The sequence below is a fragment of the Colossoma macropomum genome, unplaced genomic scaffold (genome assembly GCF_904425465.1).
Source record: "Colossoma macropomum unplaced genomic scaffold, Colossoma_macropomum, whole genome shotgun sequence".
Taxonomy (NCBI): Eukaryota; Metazoa; Chordata; class Actinopteri; order Characiformes; family Serrasalmidae; genus Colossoma; species Colossoma macropomum.
The window spans coordinates 52412464-52437087 of NW_023494792.1; the positions used below are offsets into that span (position 1 = coordinate 52412464).

General features: G+C 38.7%; 1 protein-coding gene across 3 annotated transcripts in view; it reads left to right on the forward strand.

Annotated features, from left to right (window-relative positions):
* The window catches only part of grip1 (glutamate receptor interacting protein 1), a 398944-nt gene that overhangs the window by 286139 nt on the left and 88181 nt on the right, over positions 1–24624 (forward strand). For all 3 annotated transcript variants that reach the window (XM_036577554.1, XM_036577553.1, XM_036577555.1), the window contains exons 3-6: positions 12515–12650; positions 16072–16217; positions 21930–22013; positions 24280–24355. In XM_036577554.1, the coding sequence (XP_036433447.1) occupies positions 12515–12650; positions 16072–16217; positions 21930–22013; positions 24280–24355 (442 nt within the window). The remainder of the gene's footprint in view (positions 1–12514; positions 12651–16071; positions 16218–21929; positions 22014–24279; positions 24356–24624) is intronic.

Here is a 24624-nt window from a genome sequence, read left to right on the forward strand (position 1 = left end):
GAATGATTGTCAAAAAGGAGTGATTGCATTTGGGCCATAGTGTGAAGGAAGGTGTATCGAAGCATATGGTCATATGGGTCCACCAGCAGTAGAGTAAGACGCCAGGGAAGGCATGTGCCAAATCTGGTCGAACCGTGCAGTTCTTTGATGCAAGTGTGGCTGAACATTGATGTCGCCTACATCCAGAAACTTGTCCAGTCCATGCCAAATCGAATTGCAGCTGCTATTTGTGCTCGTGGAGGTATTACACGCTATTAGATACGTTTCAGTCACAGGTGACTAATTTTGTCCGGCAAGCTTATATTGTACATTTTATGTTTCATAATTTTTGTTTCCAAGATGTTAAACTAAGCAAATAAATAGAAATTGTGCATTTAAATTTGTCATAAAATGCCATATTTTAGTTTGTTCCCTATAGAAGATCTGTTACTTAGAAAATCAGCAGAACATATAAATTTATTTACATATGAATATTGCATATGACTTGAATTAAATTACTCATGGTGTGAAATAATGAAAAAAAGAAAGATATATGTATGTGTATATATATATATATATATATATATATATATGTATATGTATATATATGTATATGTGTGTTCTGATATTTTGTCCCAATTCATGAATTTTTCAAAATTGCTTATTGTTCCAGCCCTAGAAATAATTATTACTTATTGAGCCACTGAAACTGCATAATGTGTATTGAGCATGCTGACCAAGTTCAGATGACGCATTTGATTGAGCTGATAAATCACAGGTGTTCAGATCTAATTATTTCTTATTCACTTTAAGGTCAATGGTGTCTTCAGTAGCACCATACTGTGGGTGGTTGACGTGGGTGCATGTGGTTGTTCTCTGCTTGAGTGGAAATGCAGTTTGCTGAGGTCAGTTCTTGGGGTCAGGAATGTCTGGATGTTCTTGACATTTTGGCCTGATTAAGGAGTTCTCAGTTGCCAGTTTCCAGAATAAAATCTAAGGTTTTCTCTCGTGCTAGAACTTGAATGGTGCCCAGCCTTTGGATGCAGTTTCTAGATTCCACTTGTTGGCCTATTAAGGGGCGTCTGCTGTCCTCATAATCTGTCTGTTTCTTGATCAACACTCAAGAAAAACTTTTTTTTTCTTTTTTCGTAAAAAAAAAAAACTTTCTTACAACATGAGCTGCTGCTAATAACAGCAGAAAAGCGATAAAAAAGTGTTTGATTTTGACACATGGATGGCGGAACCATCATCCATCTGATTGATTAAATTCAAATGGGCATATCAATCATAAAGAAGCAGATATCAAGTAAGGCTGCTTTTCTACATGTACGTCTCTCTGTTTTCCTGTTTTCATGGTGACCGATGTAACAAAGCGCTTGTATCCCAAAATTTCTGGCCAGTAAACAAACACCCACATGTGTAATTTGGTGCACTTTAGCTACTGCAGTGTGAAACTCTGAGCCAGATGAAAAAGAAATTGTCACAAAAAAACTGGTGGACTTGAGCGAATTCTGGAGGCATAGAAACAGCCTAAAAGACAAAGTAAAAGTAATTTTTTCTTTGCCAGTTCTTTATTGCTGGAGCTGCTGAATGAATGAATGTCTAGTTACTCATTACAGACTGTTTCTGCACTCCAGTTTTATGTCCAGCAAGGGTCAGTCTAATTACAATTCCACTAATTCAACAGTCGACCACTTACATACAGATGGGCATTTTTCCAATCTGCTGATTCAATTCGGAAGTCACGCAATTACCAAGATTAAAATGTAATTAATCCTAAAATTAGACTCCAATCTAGTGCTTTTGTCATTGTGTGTTTTGTCCACTATGACTCTGGGTCCAGTTATTGCTGTTGCATGACTATTCTCATTCATAGCTCTAAAATTAGCAGAGAGAGAGAGGGAGGGAGAGAGAGCTGCGATCAAAGCATCACTGCTTTCCCTCTGAATGAAGAAAGAGCTATATAAATTGACTAGAGGAACAGAATGGGAGCTGTGAGATTCAGTTTAATAACGTCTAGCTCACACTTGATTGAGCATCAGCAATGTGACAATTAATTATTAAGTGCAAATATCTGAACTTTAAAACTCCAATGGAAAATTGTCACTTTCAGTTATTAATTTGAAGAGCTGCAGTGAATGAATTCTGCAGGCCTTTGAAGTGGTAATGTATGAATTGTGTAATAACGTTGCCTTCTCTCTCTGCCTTCTTACACACTTTTTCACGGGGTATGGGATATTTATATTTATCATATCCTGTGAGGATCTTACAATGTGAAGCTCTGATAAAAAATAGTTGCTGGCATTTGAAATATAACACTCTATTTATAAGTAAGATGTGATGATTATGATTATGATGATGACGATAATGGTGACAGCATATATAAATTTGTCTGGTGACTTTCTTTGAGTGCATTTCACTTTACTTTTGTGACATTTGAATTAATATTTGAATTTAATGAAAGCTGTGATATTTAAAGGCTTGTGGTGCATCATAATACAATGTGTAGTGCATTCTGTGTGTAGGGACTTCAAAGTGACTGTGGTCATTTCTTAAAAGAGAGACTAGAGCCCACAATATCTTCTCTAAATTGACGTGTTGTCATTATTATATGAAAACCTTATGTGTTCATTTTTTTTAATGGTTTGTGTTGAATGTTTCGCTACCAGACTTCAAAATTGCTCTGAAAATAATGGTGTTACTTTCTCATACATTAACCTTAACATGCATTAACTTTTTTTTATACTATCACTATTTCGGCTTCCAAGTGGCACCGCCATCTAAGCAGAATGATTTTGGAAAATATCGACTTGCAATTTTACTGACCAAAATTGCAAATATGATTTAAAATGCTATTGTTTTCTATAAATTGAGTTTTTTTTGGCTAAGAAGACCGGCATATGCTTTTTCTGGTTTGAGACTTGAAAGCTTAGCACACTGCGCCAGCCTGCCAGTTATTTGTGGTTGTAATGTCACAGCACATGGATGTTTGGTTGCTTCTGATTGGATCTATCTAAAATTAGTTCACAAACTTCAAGTTATTAGGTTAAATTTCCCAATTTAAAACTTGCAGCATATCAGTGTTGTTGATAATAGACTATAATAAGACTATAATAAAAAATTGCAGTCTTGAAGACTTTTTCAAATTGCTATTTCAATGAAAAAACGATTAATTTTTCAGCCTTATCTTACAGATACTCAAATTTCAAAAGTAGTCAGAATGCACATTCCTACCAGCAGTGCCACATCCATCCATGGCTTGTTTAAGCAAGCCTAATTAGCCTCAGCACAATGTTAGCCAAAGCTGACAAAACAGAATTGGCAGTTAGTGTTCTCCTCCAAGCGTGTTGAGCTGTCCAGTTTGTCAAAACACAGATGGCTTTCCCTGTATTTTTGGAAACGTGCTGGCCTTCACACTCCTAGCATGGTAGCATCATGTAATGGGGGAGATCTAACCAGCAGGTGGAATTGGCTACAACTACATTGTATTAAGTAATCAAATTTGCATTGTAGCATTTAAACAGTGAGTTATTACAGATTATAGCAGATAAATACATTATCAAATGTTCTGTCTAGAATGTACCTAGAATGTACCTTCTTGGCCTAACCTTCTCCACATTTATAGGCTTAATGCCAGCACAAACGTCAGCAGAGTCATTGTTGGATTTAGCTCTGACCATTACAGCTCATAGACAGGGTCATTAATTAAGCACTTAATTCTCTGTGTATCTTTCTTGTCTCTCTCTCTCTCTCTCTCTCTCTCTCTCTCTCTCTCTCTCTCTCTCTCTCTCTCTGTCTGTGTGTCTGTCTGCCGCAGTCCATCACATTTAATGCCAAAAAAAAGACCTTCATGCTCAGAAATATGATGGCTCTCCTGGTCACCGTGGCAACACTGTCAGGCGATTCCGCATTACCTAGAGCCAAGAGAGAGCGAGCAAAAGTGAGGGGCCGAAATCGAAAAAAAGACCAAGGAGCAAGTAATAGAATTAACTTATCATCCTGCACACCTGTCCCACCGTCGCCTAAAGCTCAGCTTCATCTCGGCCCGGCTCCGAGGGTCCGTCTCTGGGGCTCCAGCAGCGTATTGGGCTGAACCTTCAGTGAACTGATCTCAAGGCAGCCAACCCTGAGAGCATAATGTAACAATGATCATCATGTAGCAATCACACACTGTCACTCCACATTGTTTTGCCTGCTGACATTCTGTGTTGGGATGTTGGATCACCTGCCAGTGGTCTGCCGGTACAGCTGAACAGCAGGGCCCTGCTGCTGATGGACTCTGATGGATAGTGCTGATGATGCTGTGGTTTGGGTGTAGTTTTGCTTGGAGAGGGTTTATATGGCACAAGAAGAACCTTGTCATGGAGTCCTAGAGCAACACTGTATAAAAATCAGTAATGAGTTGGAAATGAATTGACCTGTTTTTTTTTTGTTTTTTTGTTTTTTTTATTGGCAAATTTAGGTGAGATTTTTGGAGCAGGGTCATCTAAAAGTGTAGATCTAAAGTAGTTAGCACAATATATTCTTGATAAATTATTGATTTTACCCAAATCGCCCCCCCAACCCCATGTGTGCATACTGCAAACAGACACGCTATACGCTGTACCTTATACCTGTTTCCTATGCTGTCTTTAATTTATGTATTTCTGCATTAACATTTACTAACATATTAACTTACTCAAGATATTTTGGTAATAATCTGTTTCGCTTCTTTTTTTAAAATTTGTTACTGTAGAAACTTGTTTGTGAGCTGCTGATGGTGTATGTTGGTTTCTTCTCATTAATTGGTGTCCACAAAAGGAAATTTTGTGCAGATAGCTCCCCTTGTGGAGATACTTCAGACTGCTAAATGTGTAAGATGAGTATGTTCCAAAGCCATGTTGACATGCTTTTTTCAGTCTTTTAAAACAAAAAAAGTATCAGTGTAGCAGCGACAGAAACTGAATTCCAGAACTTTATCTGAGATTGGGATCAAAATTTTGCAAACCATGTCCAAGTCTGTCCTGTTTTCATTAATGTTCTTTGACAAAGTTCGAAACATTAAACTCATCAGACTCCTTTTGAGTCATTTTTAGACTCACCTTGAGATCATAAACTTGCTTTGATAGATCATCAGTCCTCCTGTTTGAAGAATCAACTATGATCTGTATACAAGTTTTGGAGCTTTTCTGCTGTTGTTCAAGCAAAGTTCTATAAAAATCTTTTCTCTGGCCCAACAATTCACGCACTTGAGCCATGGTGACCTATTCCTTAGTAGTGTTATTGGAAGATTTGGGTGGTATGGTTTGGCGTCAGACTGCAAGGCCTACTAGGTCCAAAGTTTAGCAGGATAGAGCTAGAAACCTCCACAAAATACTTGTAATATGCAGTCCTGTTAGCAGAACCATATACAGTCATTTAGTGCACAATAATTTACCTGGCTTTGTCCTGATAGATGTTTTTGGCTTTGGGTGTGGTTTGTAGAGGGTTTATGTTGCACGAGAAGAACCTCATCGTACACTACTATTAGGAGAACAGCTTTATCACGCACAACTATAATACAGCAGCCGTTCAGTGTAATATAATATAGCCGATTTTTATTTCTGTTAGTGTACTTTTGGTTTGGCTGCGGTTTGACTTGGAGACAGTCTGTATTGCACAAGATCATCCTCAACATGCAGTACTCTCAGAAGAACAGTTTTATCATGCAAAATTATGAGACAGCAGTCATTTAGTGTAATTGAATTTTGCCGTTTTATTTTGATAGTGTACATTTTTCCCTGTTAATAGTCAAGGTGGTGTGTGACACGTAGGATGGGATTAATTCACTACTGTCACAGACCCTCCGAAACGTTCCCGCAATTTATTCTTCACCCAAACGAAAGGGGCGTCGATGACAGTTACATTTGTAATCCGTTCCTCCATAATTTCGCTGTCTGAAGGATCCTCAGCTGGGCCGAGTTATTTTTAATCAACTTATTAGATGAAAGCGCGAGGCAAACTGAAGGCACTTTTCCCGCAATTCATTTTCAAAGGCCGGTCTGAAACACGGACCACATGATCGATTGAAACGCCTCGCTTGGATATTGAGTCTCATTTTTCCTCAGGATGAGGTGTTTATTTTCTGCTATTGGGCACACACACACACACACACACACACACACACACACATATACACACACACATACACCCAGGCATATGAGTGCTTTATTACAGTCCTCTTATTAGGCTGTATTAGTTGCTCTTCTTTATTCTTTGTTTTTAAAGGTATTCTTATTAGATACATCAACAAACGAGGAAAGAACAAAAGGATAATTTAAAAGTAAAACAAATGATTAAAGACATTTGAATAAATGTGTATTTGCAAGCAGGCATTGTGCAGAGTGTAACGTTCCAGTATTTATCAGTAGTTAATAATAATAGAAACTCTTAACACGTACACAGTAGAGCAGATAAGATCGCACCAGAATGAAACTCAAGCACGTAGATATAAAGAATGTAACAAATTCGCTCACTCCTTTACATTAAAAACCAAAACCCTAATCCCATACTCAGAGAGTCTTTATTGCAGACCGAGGCACTTTTTCCAGTTGTTTTTAATGAGATGGTTTTGCTCACTAATTTTACCGGTGCCTCACATTTTACGCACTCTCTGTGGCTGTCTTTTGTCCTGAGTACTCCAGGTGCCCCGACTTGAAAAACATTAAAGGCAAATTCCACCATTTTTTTCAAATTTTCTGCATAATTCAGTAGTTGAGATGTAAGCATTCAGAGTGGTTTGATGTGAAATGTTTCATTGTAAAGAAACCTACCAACTCAGATTTTTTTTTATTTTACAATGCTGGTGATAGGAATCAGAGGTTGCGGCGTCTACAGCACAAATATAGGCATTATATTCACCATCCAAAACCACTAGTGAATCTACATGTGTCCTCTCAGTTTTTATATGTAATGTTGATGATGGTAAAATAGTGGTAAATCTTAAACAGGTTTTTTCAGGGACTATTTTGCCTCACAACACTCTGCGTGTACCTCTCCAGCATAAATAGATTAAAAATATTTTAGGCCAAAAACACCTGAAAAGTATCGCAAACTAATGTTGCATTGGACAGCATATTCATAACCATTTCATATAATAACTTTCTGTGAGATAGCTTTTTAGAGGCATTAAACAATTCAGATGTCACCACCACTGTGAACTCAATATGTTTCTATAGAACGCATCATTTCATATCAAACCACTCTGAATGACTTTGCTTACATCCTAACCCTATCATTATGCACAAATTTAGAAAAAATAGTTCAATTCCTCTTTAAACTTGAAGTAGCCTACATCATACACATTTTCTATGCCGACCAGTCAGACTGAAGGTAAAGTGGGCTTTCACTGACAGTTGTAATGGAGGACGGATAAGCGGTTGCATTCACTGAGTATCATTGAACTCTATGATTATACGGACTGAAATGGTCAAATAAAAAGTAGCTGTTTTTATTGTATCTTGTTTTTATTTGCAGCACCATGCTATGGAAATAGTAGCCAGCTAGAACAGCTAATTGACTGTTACAGCGCTATTCTTACTTAACAAGAGGGAGATGCGCAGCCAGAAACACCACTTGAAAAACACAGCACCTCCAAAAAAGACCATGCAGTGGACTTTGTTTTTTCTGCCTTCAGAAAAAGGAGTGTGAACAGCATGAGCCCCCTGCACCCTTAACCTATTTCTTAAAGGGCCTATATAGTGTAAGACCAAATGTTGCTCACTTTTAAAAATAAGTCTAAAATTTGATGTAGTATTTATACATCCAAAGAATTTTAGAGTGCTCTATTCACTTCCCAGTCCATACAGCCCAGATACGAGCTGCATATATGCTACATGTATCTTACATATGTCCACCTACAGGATTTTGAATACAATTGTATTTAGCCTACAATAGTTTGAGCTCTTCTTGTTCACACTGAGCGTTTCCACCTGGGCTGCACAATGCAGGGCATTCAATCAGAACAGAGATTATGTACATATATCGATTTTAAAGGCACACTATCAAAAACAGCCTATTTAATTCCAGAGTAGAAGTCAAGTAAAATTGATTGTTGGCTGCTGTTGGTTCATAAACTCACAAAACACCATAAGTGGAGCTGAGGGGGAAAAATTAAACACAGTGTATCAGTTTCTCTTCAGATATAATGTACCAGTCAATTCTGTAAGCCACTGTTTGACACACACTGCATTCACCTTTTTCTAGAGTTATTTAGATAATTATTTCTTCTCTCATTATTGTTTATAATATACCACCTCTGTGTTCTTTAATGGGTTGCTGTGCTGGCTGTTGTCAGAATGCAGCTCGTACCCTGTCTCTCAGCATTCTGCACCATCCTTCACGGAGAGGCTGCAGACCCAGTTCAAGGGCAGGTCAGGAATCGGCAATCCCGCTGACCCCTGTCTGCCCTGGGGCATGTTATGACATCCCTACCCCCCACCACAATCCATATGGCCCCGTTTAGGGCTAAGTTTCAAATCTGTCCCCACCATGGCTGGAGTGTACATGCTGTGACCACTAAAGTGAATCACTGCAGTTGTGACCAGAGGTGTACAACATATTGTTTGTCCAAAAATTAGAAAATTTTGAATTTGAAGCCGGCAACATGTTCCAAAAAAGTTTGGACAGGGGAAGCAAAAGGCTGGTAAAGTTGTGTAATGCTAAAAAAACACCTGGTTATTAATTGGCAACAGGTCAGTAACATGATAGGGTATAAAAAAGCATCTCAGAGAAGCTGAGTCTTTCAGAAGTAAAGATGAGGAGGGGTTCACCACTCTGTGAAAGACTGCATGAGCAAATAGTGCAACAATTCAAGAATAACGTTTCTCAATGTAAAACAGCAAAGAAATTCTGCTTTTCATCTTCTATGGTACATAACAATATTAAAAGATTCAGAGAATCTGGAGAAATCTCTGTATGCAGGGGACAAAGCCAAAAATCAGTATTTGCTAGCCGTGATGTTTGGGCCCTCAGACAGCACTGCATTAAAAACACGATTCTGTAGTGGAAATCACTGCATGGGTTCAGGAATACTTCTGAAAACCACTGTCTGTGAAAACAGTTCATCACTGCATCCACAAATGCAAATTAAAACTCTAAAATGCAAATAAGAACCCATATATAAACAGGATCCAGGAATGCTGCCACCTTCTCTGGGCCTGAGCTCAGTTAAAGTGGACAGAGCGGAAGTGGAAAAGTGTCCTGTGGTCCGACGAATCAACATTTGAATTTCTTTTTGGAAATCATTGAGGCTGTATCCTCCGGGCTAAAGACCAAAAGAAGAGGTGATGAAATACAGTGGTAAACATGCCCCCATCCCAACTTTTTTGGAATGTGTTGTTGGCATCAAATTCAAAATGGGCAAATATTTTTCAAAACACAATAAACTTTCTGTTTCAACATCTGATATGTTGTCTTTGTAGTATTTTCCTTTAAAAATGTGATTTACATGATTTGCGTATTATTGCATCCTATTTTTATTTACATTCTGCACAACGTCCCAACTTTTTTGGGAATGGGGTTGTAATACCACTAATGTAATAGGTCATTTGAAAACACCATTTCAGTTGGATTGGTTTAAACATTTACCACAAAGTTCATTTGTGATGTTAGTATTTTTTTCTCTGTATAATATTCAATATTTAAGCCACTAACATTGTAGCCTAAATTAACACAAGTTTCATCAGCAAAGGCGATTAAATGTAATGGTTATTATTATCTATATACATTATGGCGTTGGCATAGAAGAAGGCAGCATGGGAACCATAGCGCTTCAAACTCATGCTCTTTTATTTACATACAGCAGGGGAAATCTGCTGCTCAGCGCTACTGAACAGCTAGGATAGCAGGCAGGTCATCAATAACAGCACATCCATACTGGACGGTAGGCATTGACACTGCATAACTACCCCATAAACCCACAGAATAGCCCAACAAGCACATACATACAGCGTTTAAGCCACAACAACTATTAACATGTTTTAAGTCTCTCTCACTGCTGCCATGGCAATACCCATGGCACACCACACTTGCTGCTCTGCATGGCCACGCCTCCCGCGTGTCCACGGCCGAATGAGCTGGTAGCGAGATGCTACACTATGTAAAATGTCAAACACAAATAAGTTATAGCTGGTTTAGTTGAATGCAATGACTATGGATAAATAGTCAAATCATTTTCAGTTCAATAAAATATGCTCAGTAAAAATATATTCATGAAAGATATTTTGTGTTAGTGTGTGTTGCGCTGGTCTGAGTGGATCTGACACAGCAGTGCTGCTGGAGTTTTTAAATACCTCGGTGTCACTGCTGGACTGAGAATAGTCCACCAACCAAAATTATCCAGTCAACAGCATCCTGTGGGCAGCATCCTATGACCACCAATGAACGACTATAGGATGATTAGCTCATACTGTACAGCAAGAGATGAGCTATTGTCTCTGGCTTTACGTCTACAAGGTAGACCAACAACGCAGATGCATCTAATAGAGAGGACAGTGAGTGGACACAGTGTTTAAAAACTCCAGCAGCACTGCTGTGTCTGATCCAATCAGACCGGCACAACACACACTAACACACCACCACCACGTCAGTGTTACTGCAGTGCTGAGAATGATCCACCACCCAAATAGTACCTGCTCTGTGAGGGTCCATGGGGGTCCTGACCACTGAAGAACAGGGTAAAAGGGGGCTAACAAGGTATGCAGAGAAACAGATGGACTACAATCTGTAATTGTAGAACTACAAAGTGCACCTATATAATAAGTGGAGCTGATAAAATTCTATAAATTATAACTAGCTAAATATTTTGTGCTACATGGTGTTTTCAGGTTTAAAAATGATTGCTCAATCTCAAGACAGAAATCTGCTGGTAAACAAATCTGAGCTCATGTTAGCACTCATTTATGTAATTGGAGCCCCTCGGAGATGCTGATTTTTTTTATTTTTTTTTATTTTTTTTTGCTGCACAGGTTTTATTGAAGTGATCACCGACAGTCGGTCGTTTGCTGTACAGAGATTTGGTGAAATGTGATTTCTTGAGAGTTTAGAGTAGTCCTCAGGACTTTAGAGGAACAGATAGTGCGGAATGTCAGTGCAAATCTAGGCTAGGCTGGCTCATCAAAATCACACACTTTCATTGCTTTTTGGTCTGTTCAGCAGTTAGCTGGATAAACTAATGAAATCTCATTCATGAAATGGTGAATAAGCTACACTGATGTATAAGCTATATGTAAGCTGTAGGTGATATAGGCTATATGGACACTTTTTAAATGAAAATATAATTTGTACAATGTAAGTTGCACAAGTTAGAGTTCTGTTGTGGAGCTGAAAGTATGCGTCACATTAAACAAAAAGATAAATTCCTAAATCAGGCAGTCAAGTATGGTGCACACAATAAACAAATGATAAACCTTCCTTTTCTGTTTATTCTTTCATTAGGGCATCAGAATGTTAGTGGTGTAGCAGTACATTGTATTGTAACATTCAATGTGAACCTCCCAGTTCAATACACACAGGCATTGAACAATACATTCAACAGATGCCTCAAAATTGAGAGCAGAGCGGCCAAGCTAATTTGGTCACTGCATTATTATGAAGTATTGTAATTTTACAATGTTAATGCTGTCATTAACTGAAAATGGCAACATTAACATGTTAGCATTAGACAGATTTTCCTGCACTCAATCCTGCACTTTATCCGAAAACGGAGACACCACCACATTGCATCGAACTGAATTAGGAATTATGTAAATCATTACAAAATGCTTTAAAATGCTGTTTTAAAAAAGCAGTTGAACTAGTTGAAACGCCTGTGAGTGGTTACGGGAGAGGCGTGGTATTTTGTATCTGAGGGCAATGGAGGAGCTGGGGGGAGGATGGGGAGCATGCCTATGCGAGAGGCATCCCTGCTTAATGTGGCTGTGATGATCTCAGGGAGGGATTGAATGACAGCACATCGATGGAGGAGAGAGGATGGGGAGGGGTGTGTCTGCCTGACCAGCAATAATTGTTAGAGAAAGAGAGGGAGTGAGAAAGGGTGGGAGAGAGAAAGAGAAACTCATGCTTTCTCCCATCCCCTCCTTCTCTTTTTTCTTGAACAGGATTGCTCTCAGAAATGTTCTCCTCATCTCTTTCTAGCTTGTTTTTCCATTTTCTCAGAAATTTCCATCCTTTCTCTCTGTCTGTCTGTCTCTCTCTCTCTCTCTCTCTCTCTCTCTCTCACACACTCTGGGCTCTCTCTCTCTCACACACACTCTCACTCTCTCTCTCTCACTCTATCTCTGCCTGAATCCTCTTGAGTGTTTCTCTAATTACTGGTCAGAGCTGTGAGAGAGGGAGATAGTGTACGCGTGTGAGTGAGAGAGAGAGAGAGAGAAAAAGAGAGAGAGGGGGGAAGACTCAGACTCTTCAGAGAGCAGACGGGGCGGCATGGCGGCTGCGGGCCGCCTCTGCTACTGCTGGCCGCTCTTGTCCTGCCTGTCCTGCTCCTGCTCTAACCCCTCCCCTCCCTGCCCTGCAGACGAGTTTAAGGGCTCCAGCATCGTGGAGCTGATGAAGAAAGAGGGCACCACCCTGGGCCTGACTGTGTCCGGCGGCATCGACAAGGACGGCAAGCCCCGCGTCTCCAACCTCCGCCAGGGAGGCATTGCAGCCAGGTGAGTGCATGCCCTCAGTACACTACAGCATGTTGAAGTTAAAGGCATTGTTTGGCAAAACAGTCATATTTACACAATTCTTCCCTTAACTCAAATGTATTTGATCAGCCAAGACAGGTTTGGCATCCTAAGTTTGCCTGGGCAGTTTTGCACAGGAGCTGCAATGCTAATGTAGCTCACAAGTAATGGAAACTAATGCACACCAGTTAGCATTGTGCAAACTGCATATCTGAATTATCACCACTTGCCTCAAACCATGTTGTTAAGTAATGTCAAGCAGACTTGCTTATCTGGGTTCTGATGTTGTATTACATGCTGTTATCTATAAAAATAGAAAAAGGACAGACAAATTTCAGACTTTCAGCTATGCAAAGATTTGTGAATATGCAGAATTTGCCTCCTGATTTTCAGACCCTACTCAAAGGAGCAGATGAAATGGAGCAGAGAAGCAGTAAAAACATTCCCCTACTGTAACATCAATAATTGGAAAATAGACTAATGAAATTCTCTATTCATCATGCCATAAATGTTCAATTATAAATGAGCAACAATTGCTAACTGTTGCATAGTGCTAAAGAGAGCACAGTGGAGTTGATTATGGTAGTGCTAGCTTTACCACTTAACTCATTCACTCGGTTTTGAGTCTTTATCCTCTAAACTTGTAGGTATTGAACCCCTGTACTGATGTGTGAAACTGTTTTAGTCTGCCCGCTGTGCTAACACTAGCCTCTGTTGCTAGCAAGGACAGGATAGTGGAACAAGCTTTGACAACAACTCCACACACACACACACACACACACACACACACACACACACACACAAAAGTTTTCTGCCTCAGATTAAGCCTTTATTTTCTGAACTTGCGCAAATGAAGCATCAGTGAGCCTCAGTTGAACCTGCATTGAGGTGTGTGGTTAGCCTGCTTGCTAAGCTAACTCTAGCTCCTAGTGCTAGCAAAAACACTTCACTCCCTCAGATTTCAGGCTTTGTCCTGTAAACTCGAATCAGCGAAGCTTCAGTGAGCCAGAAACAAACCTGTGCTGTTGCATGCTAAACAACTGCTACCTGCTACTTGGATAACTCTACCAAAGTTATATGGCTCACCATACCATATTCAACAGTTTATGAGTTAGATGTGGAAGACAAATTTGACACTTTTAATTTTAAATGAAGAATTGATTTATCTAATTAAGCTAACCCCCGACTACACAGTCCAAACATCTCAAACAAGTTAGCTGCGTTAGCACAGACATGCTCAATAGGTGTAAGTTTCCTGACACCACGTTGTGATCCTCTCATTAGCTGCTATGTAGCGCACTGCAAATTGTTTTTTTTACAGAAGTAGTGAGAAAGCCTGGGTTTTCATTGGAAAAATGTTAACTGCATTGTGGAAACATGTTTGACGCAAATAGCAATCTGTGTAATTAGAATAAGCCATCCAGGAGAAGTTAACCATTGAAAAAACACATTTTTGAGTGTAGGGGTTCTTTAAGGTGGCCTTATTTTGTTCATTTTTGTAGATAATCATATATGATCCAGTGTCAGAAACCTCATGGTTTGCACAATGCTAATGGGTGTACATAACATTTCTGTAACTTGTTAGCTACATTAGCCTTGTAGCTCCACTGAAAACTAGACATCAAACTGGACATCAAACATGTATTGACTAATTGACCACATTTGGGCAAAAAAGGAAAATTGTGGAAATTTGATTCTTTGCCGAGTATCGCTGTGACATGAATCTGGTATTTTGGGGCTTGTCTTTTGTATGGTATGGGCAATTTAATGGGATTGAGTATTACATGGGGACAAAGTGAGTGCCCCACCGTGCTTGTGTGTGTGTACATGACCAGACAGGAACTCTAAATCAAGGCTGTGTGGCTGGACTTATTTCTTTCCTCCCTGTTGGCTGTGTGTGTGTGCAGGCTGCTGAAAGCACACTCAGGGGTCACCTCCCCACACACGTCATCAGCTCTCACTCCCTAAGAAGCTAAACCTTTACATGTGTGTGTTGAATATAGGTTTACATGACTGTAGAAGAGCACAGTGGAGTATATGTATATATATATACACACAGTTTTGTGAAAAAGTATGCACCCCTTCCCAATTTCTTTATCTTGTATTAAAATTAGTCAGATGATGTGACACACTTGTGTGTGACAAATTAGCATAAACAGAAGAAATTGAGTGAGGGGCAAATACTTTTTCACAGAACTGTATATACACACACAGAGAGAAAGGTGTATAAAAAACATCCAGAATGCCCCGTATGGTAATCAAATGTTACAAAAAAGTGGTAAAAAATTATTGTAAGTGCATAATTACAGTATAGAACTTAGTGTCTAATAACTCAACATTCTTAAATGTTTTAGATAAAACATCTAGAAATACCTTGTTGGAGCTGATTAGATTGAAATCTGTGTTGTATAAGTTATTTTCATATATAAAATTAAACAAATTTATAATACAGCAGGTGGTTCCAAACTTTAGAACAGTACTGTACATACATAATACCGTACACACACTATGGTTGTATATACATCACTGTACAGAAGTCCTTTCTTTTGTTTATTTAATTGCGAGTCAAAACAGCTCCTAAGTACAAGTTGTTAATTTTTCATTGTCAGGAAAAAAACAGTAAACAGTCATGCAGTACCTTCTGGAAAGCGTTTGTAGAAGTTCATTCTACAGGATGATAAGAACCTGAAGCACACAGCTTATAGATCACAACGTACTTATCAAACAAGAAGTTACTGATGAACAATGCATTATAAACCTCAGAGCCCAGACCTCAATATCATTGAATGTGTTTAGGATATGTGTACATATATATATATGTATGTGTGTGTGTGTGCGTGTGTGTCATTCTAGGAGGATATGTTGCAATGTGTTTTGTATTTTGCTATACTTAGTGTCACTGTGTGTGACGTCAGTGTTAGCATGGAGCGTTAGCTATTAACATTGCACATCTGGCAAACACTAGAAATAGCTGCTCCATATCACACTTGTTTTTCTACATCTGTCAACAGCCTGCTAAAAATTGGAGTACTTTCAAATGTGTATGAGAGAGGGAACACTGTGGCTCCCTCCTCCGTGGATGTTTCCTTAGAACAAAGCCTTCTCTTCATCTTTTCAAAGCAGCTATCAAAGCTCAGCGCTTCACCTGACTCAATCTCCTCCTCATCTCTTTTTTTCCCCCCTTTCTCTTTCTCTCTTCATTCTCCCATTTTACTGCTATTTCTTTCCTGCCCCTGCCCAATTTCCCTCCCATTGTCTGCACCTCGCTCTTTATCTTTCGTTCTCGTCTCCTCTTACTTCACATCCTCCTTCATTTGTACTCTTTTCTTTTTCTCCTTTTTTCATTTTCAATCTGTTTCTCCACTCTCTTAACTTGGTTTTACCATCCCATCTTCCTGCACAGGAGTGACCAGCTGAACGTAGGAGACTACATCAAGTCTGTCAACGGCATCAACCTGACCAAGTTCCGTCACGATGAAATCATTAGCCTGTTGAAGAATGTGGGGGAACGGGTGGTCCTGGAGGTGGAGTACGAACTGCCGCCTGTCTGTGAGTTATAGATATAGTTTTATTGATTGATTTATATGCAAAATGCAACTGCATTTTAATGCCTTAACCCACAAAAATCTAGATTTGTAATTTTGTTTTGCTATGCTGTTCAAATGTGTAAGCCGAATTACATATTTTCCTACAATTTTTTTGCATTTTATATTTTTCCCTTAAGGGAACACATTATTCGAGGTTTTATGTACCATTTGTTTGGTTTTATGTACCAAAAATGGTCATAATTAATTTTTATATTGCCATTTTCCAGCCTTACTTTATCCCTTAGAATTAAACAGGCTTTTTTGTTGCTGCGCCTTTAAGACTGTTGTTATATGTAAATGAGCTCCGTTCTGATTGGCTGTCCTGTACTGTGCCTCATTCAAAAAAGCACTCAGAGATTAAACTTCTTATAACTTCAGCATCGAAGAGTAGGGCCAACTACTGTAGGCAGTACAGGTGGATATAAGTAAATGAGCTCATTCTTGTGACATCACAGAAACAATGACTTCAAAATGAGCTGTTTTTGAGCATGATGATTTCCTTTATATAAAAAAGTGAGAGTATTTGGGACCTTTAGTAACATAGAAGTTACTCAGTGAATTACATGTACTTTTCATTTATGCTCTGTATCAACGAATTGGAGTTTTCTGGCTTTCTTCTGTTTTGAGATTCAAAAAACTAACAAAAAAAACAGTAATTTTTTCTTTTTTCTTTTCAAATTCTAATAAAATATATTCTCTTCGTGTAACAAACTAAATTTTGTATTTTCTCAACTTTTTAAGCTTTGAAGCGTGAGCTGTGAGTAATAAATAATATCAAATGACCTAACATTTTTATCACCAATGATAAGTGCAAATTCTAAGTGATGAACTGGCTTAATATTCAGTAGGCCTAAATACTGCAAAAACTACTCTTAAACTAAAGTTACGTAGTTATGAGAGTGAGGAATTAAAGTTTGGGCCCACATACATGACCTTGCAGTTTAAAAGGTTAAATCTTTATTTAATTCAGATATTAGGCCTCAGCCCTTACAATCACAGTGACCTATGCAATCCCTGCAGTGATAGCAAGGACATGAAGGCATGTCCAGAACGCGCAATTTTCATTTCTATATGCATGCTACGCTCAGTAGGGATGAGGGGAAGTGGAATATAAATTGGAGGGTGTGGTGATTAATTAGAATCTTCTCAGGCCATCAGATTACTCATCTGATAACTTATAAACAGCTGAGCTCAGCAAAGCTGCGCATCACGCAAATGGGCAAGAGCGCTTCAGGGCAGACGATGCTGAAGGGCTTGTGCGTGAGGTGCAAGCCTGACATGAGCAAATGTTTGAAACTGCCAAAAAGCCTCTAAGACGTGATGAAGTGAAGAGAGCTGGAGACCAAGTAGCAGCATGCATTAATGCAGGTTTTCTTAGAGACGTGTGAAGTGCTGCTGCGCACAGAAAGCCATTCAGTAATGTCAGGGAGGGAAGTAAAAGCTTTCTCAGAATTTGACAGACCTCACGGTGCCTAGACGGGGTCCTCATGTGCTGGACAATAGAGGAATATTTTTCCTGTGCATAATCGTTTTACCTGTACCTCATTCTCCTCGCAGTGGTGTTCTCCAGTACTTTGTTAAACCACAACAAATGAGGGGAAGAACATTCACCAGCAGTTAGTCATGCATAGGCTGTTTCTGAGTGACTCAGTCCTTTGAGTCATAGTTTTCTGTGCATATGTGAACGCGTCAAACAAACTCAGACCCCTCTAAATGTTCCTGGAAGTGAACCAAACTCAGACCACCTCTCAAGCTGGTCTCAGTACAGTTTGTTTGTGGTTCATTTTGCGGTCCAGTTGATTTGTGCATTGTGAAAACATAATGCCCCATCTCCTCTGCACGTTTTGCTGTATGGTTAAAGAACCTTGAGGCTGACTGTACAAGCACAGCCTCAGTTTTCCATGACTTAGCAGGTAAAAAACAAATTACTCAAGATAAAGACTGGCTGTGGGTTTGTGTGAGCTGGTGAACAGATGTAAGTGCTGGCATTTTAAAGCAAGCAGCCTCATGAACCCATCTGTTTACTTTGCACGCATACAGCAGAGTTAAACCCTCTACCTGAATTGAAATCACTGTAACACGCAGCCTTGAGTGGCCAGTTACATTTATAAAATGGAGGCAAAGAATATAATATAATTAGATTGAATAAATACAGTGTTCAATAAACAGTAGTTTAGATGGTTTAGATCAAAAATGACTACATGAGCCGCAGTAACTATTTAATGTGTTCAAACGTGGCTCAGCCAATCAGATCTGTTATATGATGAACTGTTATATGAGGAACTTGAACAACGCTACCAATTACTTGATGCTACCCAGATGGGTTCTGTGTTCTAAAAGAGCAGAGATGTGAAGTCAAGTCATCTTTATTTATATAGCACATTGAAAACAGTGAATGTTGACCAAAGTGCTGTACAATACCATAAAATGAATTTACTAACAATACATGTAAAGGATAATAAAAACACAAATAGTACAAACAAAATAACAGAAGGACACCACATAGAAAATACAATCATAAAACTCAAACAGAGCAGCAAGCCAGAGAGAACAAATGGGCAGACTGGACAGAAGCAATTTATCAGAAGATCTTAGCCTTCTGGGGGTAGAATAGTGCTTGAGAGGGTCAGTTATTTATTGTGGTACAGACTTCTGTAAAGCTTTTAAAACAAACAAAAGAATTTTAAAAGCTTCTCTTAACTTTACCGGTCAGCAGCTGAGCAACACTAGAGCCGGAGAGAGATGGTCTCTCTTACTGCTTCCAGTCAGGAATCTGGCTGCCACATTTTGCACAAGCTGTGAAGAAAATGAATTTGACTGAGAAACCCTGATAAAAATGGAGTTAGAGTCTAGTAGGCTTGATGAGATAAATGCATGTATAATGTGTCCAAATCACAAAATGGGAGAACTGGTTTTAACATGGCAATGATTTTTGCAACAGCATTTGTTTGTTTATCAAACTTCAGGGAGGAGTCCATGATACAGCAAGGTTCCTCACTTGAACTTGAGTGTGTAATTTGGAAAAAGGGTGATTTTCTGCATTTAAACAACAAATGTTTTGAGATCTCAATTATGCTAAAGAGGACCAGAAGGAGAACAGAGCCCCCTTTAAAGTTCACTTACACTGAGAAAACAAAAAGCACTGAGGTTATTTACAGCTAATTCCCACTCAGGTTTGTGTCAACAGAGCAGAGTTTGGTTCATTTAGAAAGAACTTAATGTGACACCCTGAAGCAAGCATGTGCGATTCAATTAAAGACTGTATAAGTAGGATGTGTGTGTTTTATGTGATTTTTGCACAGTGTAAGGATTGGGAGGTTGAGTCCTTCTCCGCCCTTCTTTATGTACATCAAGTAGGGGTGGAGCTAGTTAAGATCATGGAGGTAGTGTAGGACCTGAAGAGAGCCTTTAGCATTAGTGCCTATTCTTTTCATTGGAATATGCTCCATGGCATATGTGCCCTTGGAAGTGTGTGCCCTGGACCCCAACATCATAGCTTTATGGGAACTTTTGTCCAGCACCAAAATCTGAGATGAACTGAGTCATAACCTTTACATGATTGACCATGCTGGAAATGCAGATAATTGACATGCTAACAACCTTGATTGGCTAGTGGCACCATCTTCAACTCCGTGGTCAACAATGGTCAAGCTGTGTTCCTCCCCACTCGTGATCAAGCAATCAAGCAAAAACCAGGAGGCAAAGCCATATGAGTTGTTTGGAAAAAAAAGTATTTGGTAAAATAAAAGCAACTTTTTTTTTATATTAACTTGCATGGACATTTGATATCTTATGAATTGTTCTATAGCAGTGGTCTCAGACTTTGGTCCAGAGGCCGGTTGCACCAGCTGTTCAAACGTAGGCTAGTTGTAACACAAGTGTTTACTAAGTTCAGGTTTATGCATTACTAAATCAGAACGGGTTGCACCACACAAACTAGTTTTAATGTTGAGCTTAGTAGTTACTAAATATTTACACCTTCTCCTGAGCAGGTGTAAGTTTTGGGGAAACCGTCAGAATACACAAATAATACACAAAAAAGACCAAAAACATGACTTTTTTTGGTTAACTAAGCTAAAAACTCAAACACTATACACTGTGATTTTACTTAATTTCTAATCATCAGCATAGTATAAACTCTGAGCATGAAGCTAAACACCCACAGCTCCGGCTCAGTAACATTTGGCAGCTGCCCAAACTGCTAAACTGAGGCTGCCATTGTACTCAGTTATCCAGAAACCGTTGATTAAAAAGCTGCATATTTGGTTTCAATATCAAAGCTGCATATTTGGTTTCAATATGAAAGAATAAACAGACAATGGCTGTAGATAGTTAGCTTTATTTAGTTTAACTTGTACACATCATTCTCCTCTATGCTGGATATTTTTTTCTATGGAAAAAGTCAGAGCAGCTGCCGTTGCATTTCCATGGCAGCGAGTTTACTGATTGGTTCTGAACACGTTATCGTCATGTTAAAGCGACGTATGTGGTTAGTTGTTTCTAGTTAAGACACGACTTACGGATTTGCGGTGCAACCAAATTTAGTAAAAGGATAGTTTGAAACTAACTAGTGTAACTAAGGACTTAGTTAAGACTTTATTCGGAAACTCAAGTATAAACTTACGCAAACCTTGAGCTACCTTCCTGCAGAGTTTAGTTCCAACCTGTATCCATTAAGCTGCCCTGCCCCTTACTTAACTCTGATCCAACCAGTCAGGGACTTGGGAAGAGGTTGATTAGCTGGAGCAGGTGGCAAATTGTGGTTGTAACTAGGCTCTGCAGAAGGGTAGTTCTTTCGGATCTACGGAGGGGTGGAGTCCATTGTTCTATATTGTTTTAACCATTGTTTTGTAGCTCTTTGAGTTAAAATTATAAAAGGAGGTTATTATTATCATTAGTAGTAGTAGTAGTCGTAGTAGTAGTAGTTGTAGTAGTGGTAGTAGTAGTAAGTAATTGTGAATGTGAATCATGCATTATGTTACGAGTCAAGGTTTATAGCGTTTGTTCACGAGACCCAGGCTGGTACACTCAATCAGCCAAATTCTGCCCCCTGGTTAATATTCTTTACTTATTATTAAAAATATTGTTGAGCTTTGTCTTAAAGAATTTATGTTCTGTAAATCTTACTAATCATATTCATTTACTGCCGTACTGTATCATAACTATAATTATCAAACACTTTATTCTACGACCCTCTGTAATTGCTGCATATCTCCAGAACACATTTATTTCAAACCTCCTGGTGAAATTACCAAATTATTAAGCAAATATGCTGAAATCCGATGAACTCCTTAGGGTTCTTATTCCAAAGACCTAATTAAAAATATATATAAATAAAAGCAACACCTCACCTTGCCCTGCCTCATTTACATAGAACTCTCATGCATAATGTGGAGGTGAGAAGGCCACCAAATCACATTACATTCCAAGGTCAGGAGGATGACAACATGTTGTAGCGCTGAGTGTGACAGTTTTTACACCTCTGGCAAGATCGGGCCAGTTAAAAACAAACTGCTGGATCAACTGAGATGCATTTTATTTTTATTTAAGTGTTATATTATTAGCCTCATGGTTAGCGATGTTGCATGTTCAGATCCCACAGTGAATCATTTCTCATTGTTTTTGTTGGTGCTGTATCAGGTGAATAATCAATTTCTGTTTGTTTGCTCTACAGCTGTTCAGGGTTCAGGTGTAATGTTTAAAAATGTCGAGGTGACTCTGCATAAAGAGGGAAACACATTTGGATTTGTCATCAGAGGTAAGTCCCATACTCTCCATTACTGCTGATTTGTTTTGAAGCAAATATACATAAAAATGTGTGTAGGAGTAATAAATTCCTCATTTAAAAACAGAGTACATGGAACCTAGAATAGTTAGCTTTTTACACTGGGGCTGTCATTATGACGCATAAGCTTTATGTATATTCTAGTGAAAAAAATGCAGCAAATTAAACCATTGATTTCATCATAAAGTCTTGTCTGCAGGCGTAATTTAGTGCACAAGGCAACTTTCATTGTTTTAGTGGCAAACTACTTTATTATGTGCATCTGATTTTTTTTTCTCTCTTAAACCATGAATAAATTGTTTTAACTTGATAAAGGGATGAATTTGATAGTGGTAGAAGCTCAGTATCTCTATATGTGGAGCAGCTTGTAACCTCTGTTGCCGGCACATCATAGTGAGTTGAACTGATTGACAGCAAACAGAAGCCGTATTATCAGTAAGGATCTGTTTCCACTTGTACGCACACAATAGCCAACAGGAGCAGCTGAACGGTTCTTTTCACTGCTGAAATGACCCTGTCTTTTTCCATTGGCTTCAAAGAGCATTTCAGAAGGAGTCATTCATATCCAAACAGTGCATCAGTAGTATTTATTAAAGGTTAACATTTCCTCACATGAATAATATGTCTATAATAATTAACCTTTGAATGATGTTTAACCTTGTCTTGGAAAATAGACAGGCTTTCTCATAAAACATGCCTTATGATATCTAGACATTGAACACGATCCTAGCTACACATTGTTGCCCAGTGTATTTTTTCCCCAGTTATTTTCAGTCTCGCTATGAGGGCTTTTCAGTTATGTTTTTAGGGCCATCAGTATCCATTATATTAGTAATTGAGAGTTCTCCAATTAATTTGCATGATTGAGTTCAGCAAAAGGCCAAACAATAAAAATGGACTGTTGATGGAAGATCTCTGGGCCACTCTACCGAATACATTCTGAGGAGATTAGATATAAGATAATCCACTTGCATAAAGAAGGAGAGAGACAAAGGAAAATGAATTATAGAGTTTTAAAACTGGAACTCAAAAAATGATTCTAAGATACAGAGAAAGTGGGACTCCTGACAACCGTGTAAGACCTGGTAGACCACCAAAATTGTCAACATCAGATAAACAGTAGTTAAAGCTTTCATCTTTGAAAGAGAGGAGAAAATCAAGATCCTCTCCTGCTTCAGATCTGAAAAATCCACAGGTGTTTCTGGCCATCCTTCCACTGTAAGAAGACACCTCAATTGTCTGATGTATAGCTGTCAAGAAGTCCTTACTGAGAAAAGAAAATACACAAAAAAGAAGAACATTTGCAAATGAAACATAGAAGATACTGGTGTTCTCAGAACAATGGACTGATCCCAGGGTCCAGATTACTTGGGTCATGAGAAGCAGAAAATATAAGCAACTCCCAGGACTAAACTTTGAAATATTATGTTTATATTTAAATTAAATATGCACTATCATGCATTATTGCCAACTGCCAACTAATAATTGTAGATTCATTGAGTGGGTAAATTGTAATCATGACGGCCCTCGTGATTTTTGTTTTGGCCATTAATGATGACATGGAGTTCTATGAATACCATTTTGTGACGTTTTAAAGTTTTAGCACATTAACCCTGTGGATTGTAGGTAAGGCAAACACTGACTGGGACCCCTGTAGCTCAGCATGTACCCTTTTATTCGTACACATCGAAGTGAGTGCTTTTGATTCATGTCTACATCAAACAGAAAGCATGTTATCATTGAAGATCTGTTTCCAGTTCCTCAGGCTTCCGACAGCAGGTGGAAATAATCTCATCTGTGCTTTCAGTGTTCAAATTACTTTTACTCATATTTACCAAACTGCCTTTAGATGAAATTCCAAGGTCGCCCACTGGGTAGCCCAACTTTCTATATTTCTGCCTACATATGGATCAACAAAGTCTTTTGATTAGTATTTCCTTTGCTTTTTTTGTCACTGAAGATCTGTCAAGATATATCTGCTACGCTAGTGAGCCATGTTTTTCCATATTTTTTGAAGTTGTGTGTCCATTTATAATAAGAATGTGGAAATATATTCATCTACATTAAAGCAAATGTCTTCCATTCAGCAGCACTGAGTTATTGGTTGGTCTCGTAACTGCAGATATGGTATGCAAAAAGTATCTGCAGTAAACATTAGTTCCCAAGAGCACATGTGCAATATGTTTATCTTTATGACCACATTTGTCAGAAGTGCTAATGTGCTGCAATGTCCCCGCAGGAGGCGCCCATGAAGACAGGAACAAATCTCGTCCGGTTACCATAACAACTATCAGACCCGGCGGCCCTGCTGACAGGTGAGATAGTCTTTCTCATGTCAAAGGCCTCAGCATTCCAATATAAGCCACAGACTGGCTTTAGCATGCACACTGCCAGAGTTCAGCTTTTCAGAAATTTTCAATATAGATGAGCATGTTTTCTTTGTCAGTTGAAATAATATATAAAGACTAAGAAGGTTTATTCTAAGGAAAACATCACATATTTCAGACAATGTTTATGATAGAGCTACACTATATTGCCAAAAGTATTCACTCACCCATCCAAATCATTAAATTCAGGTGTTCCA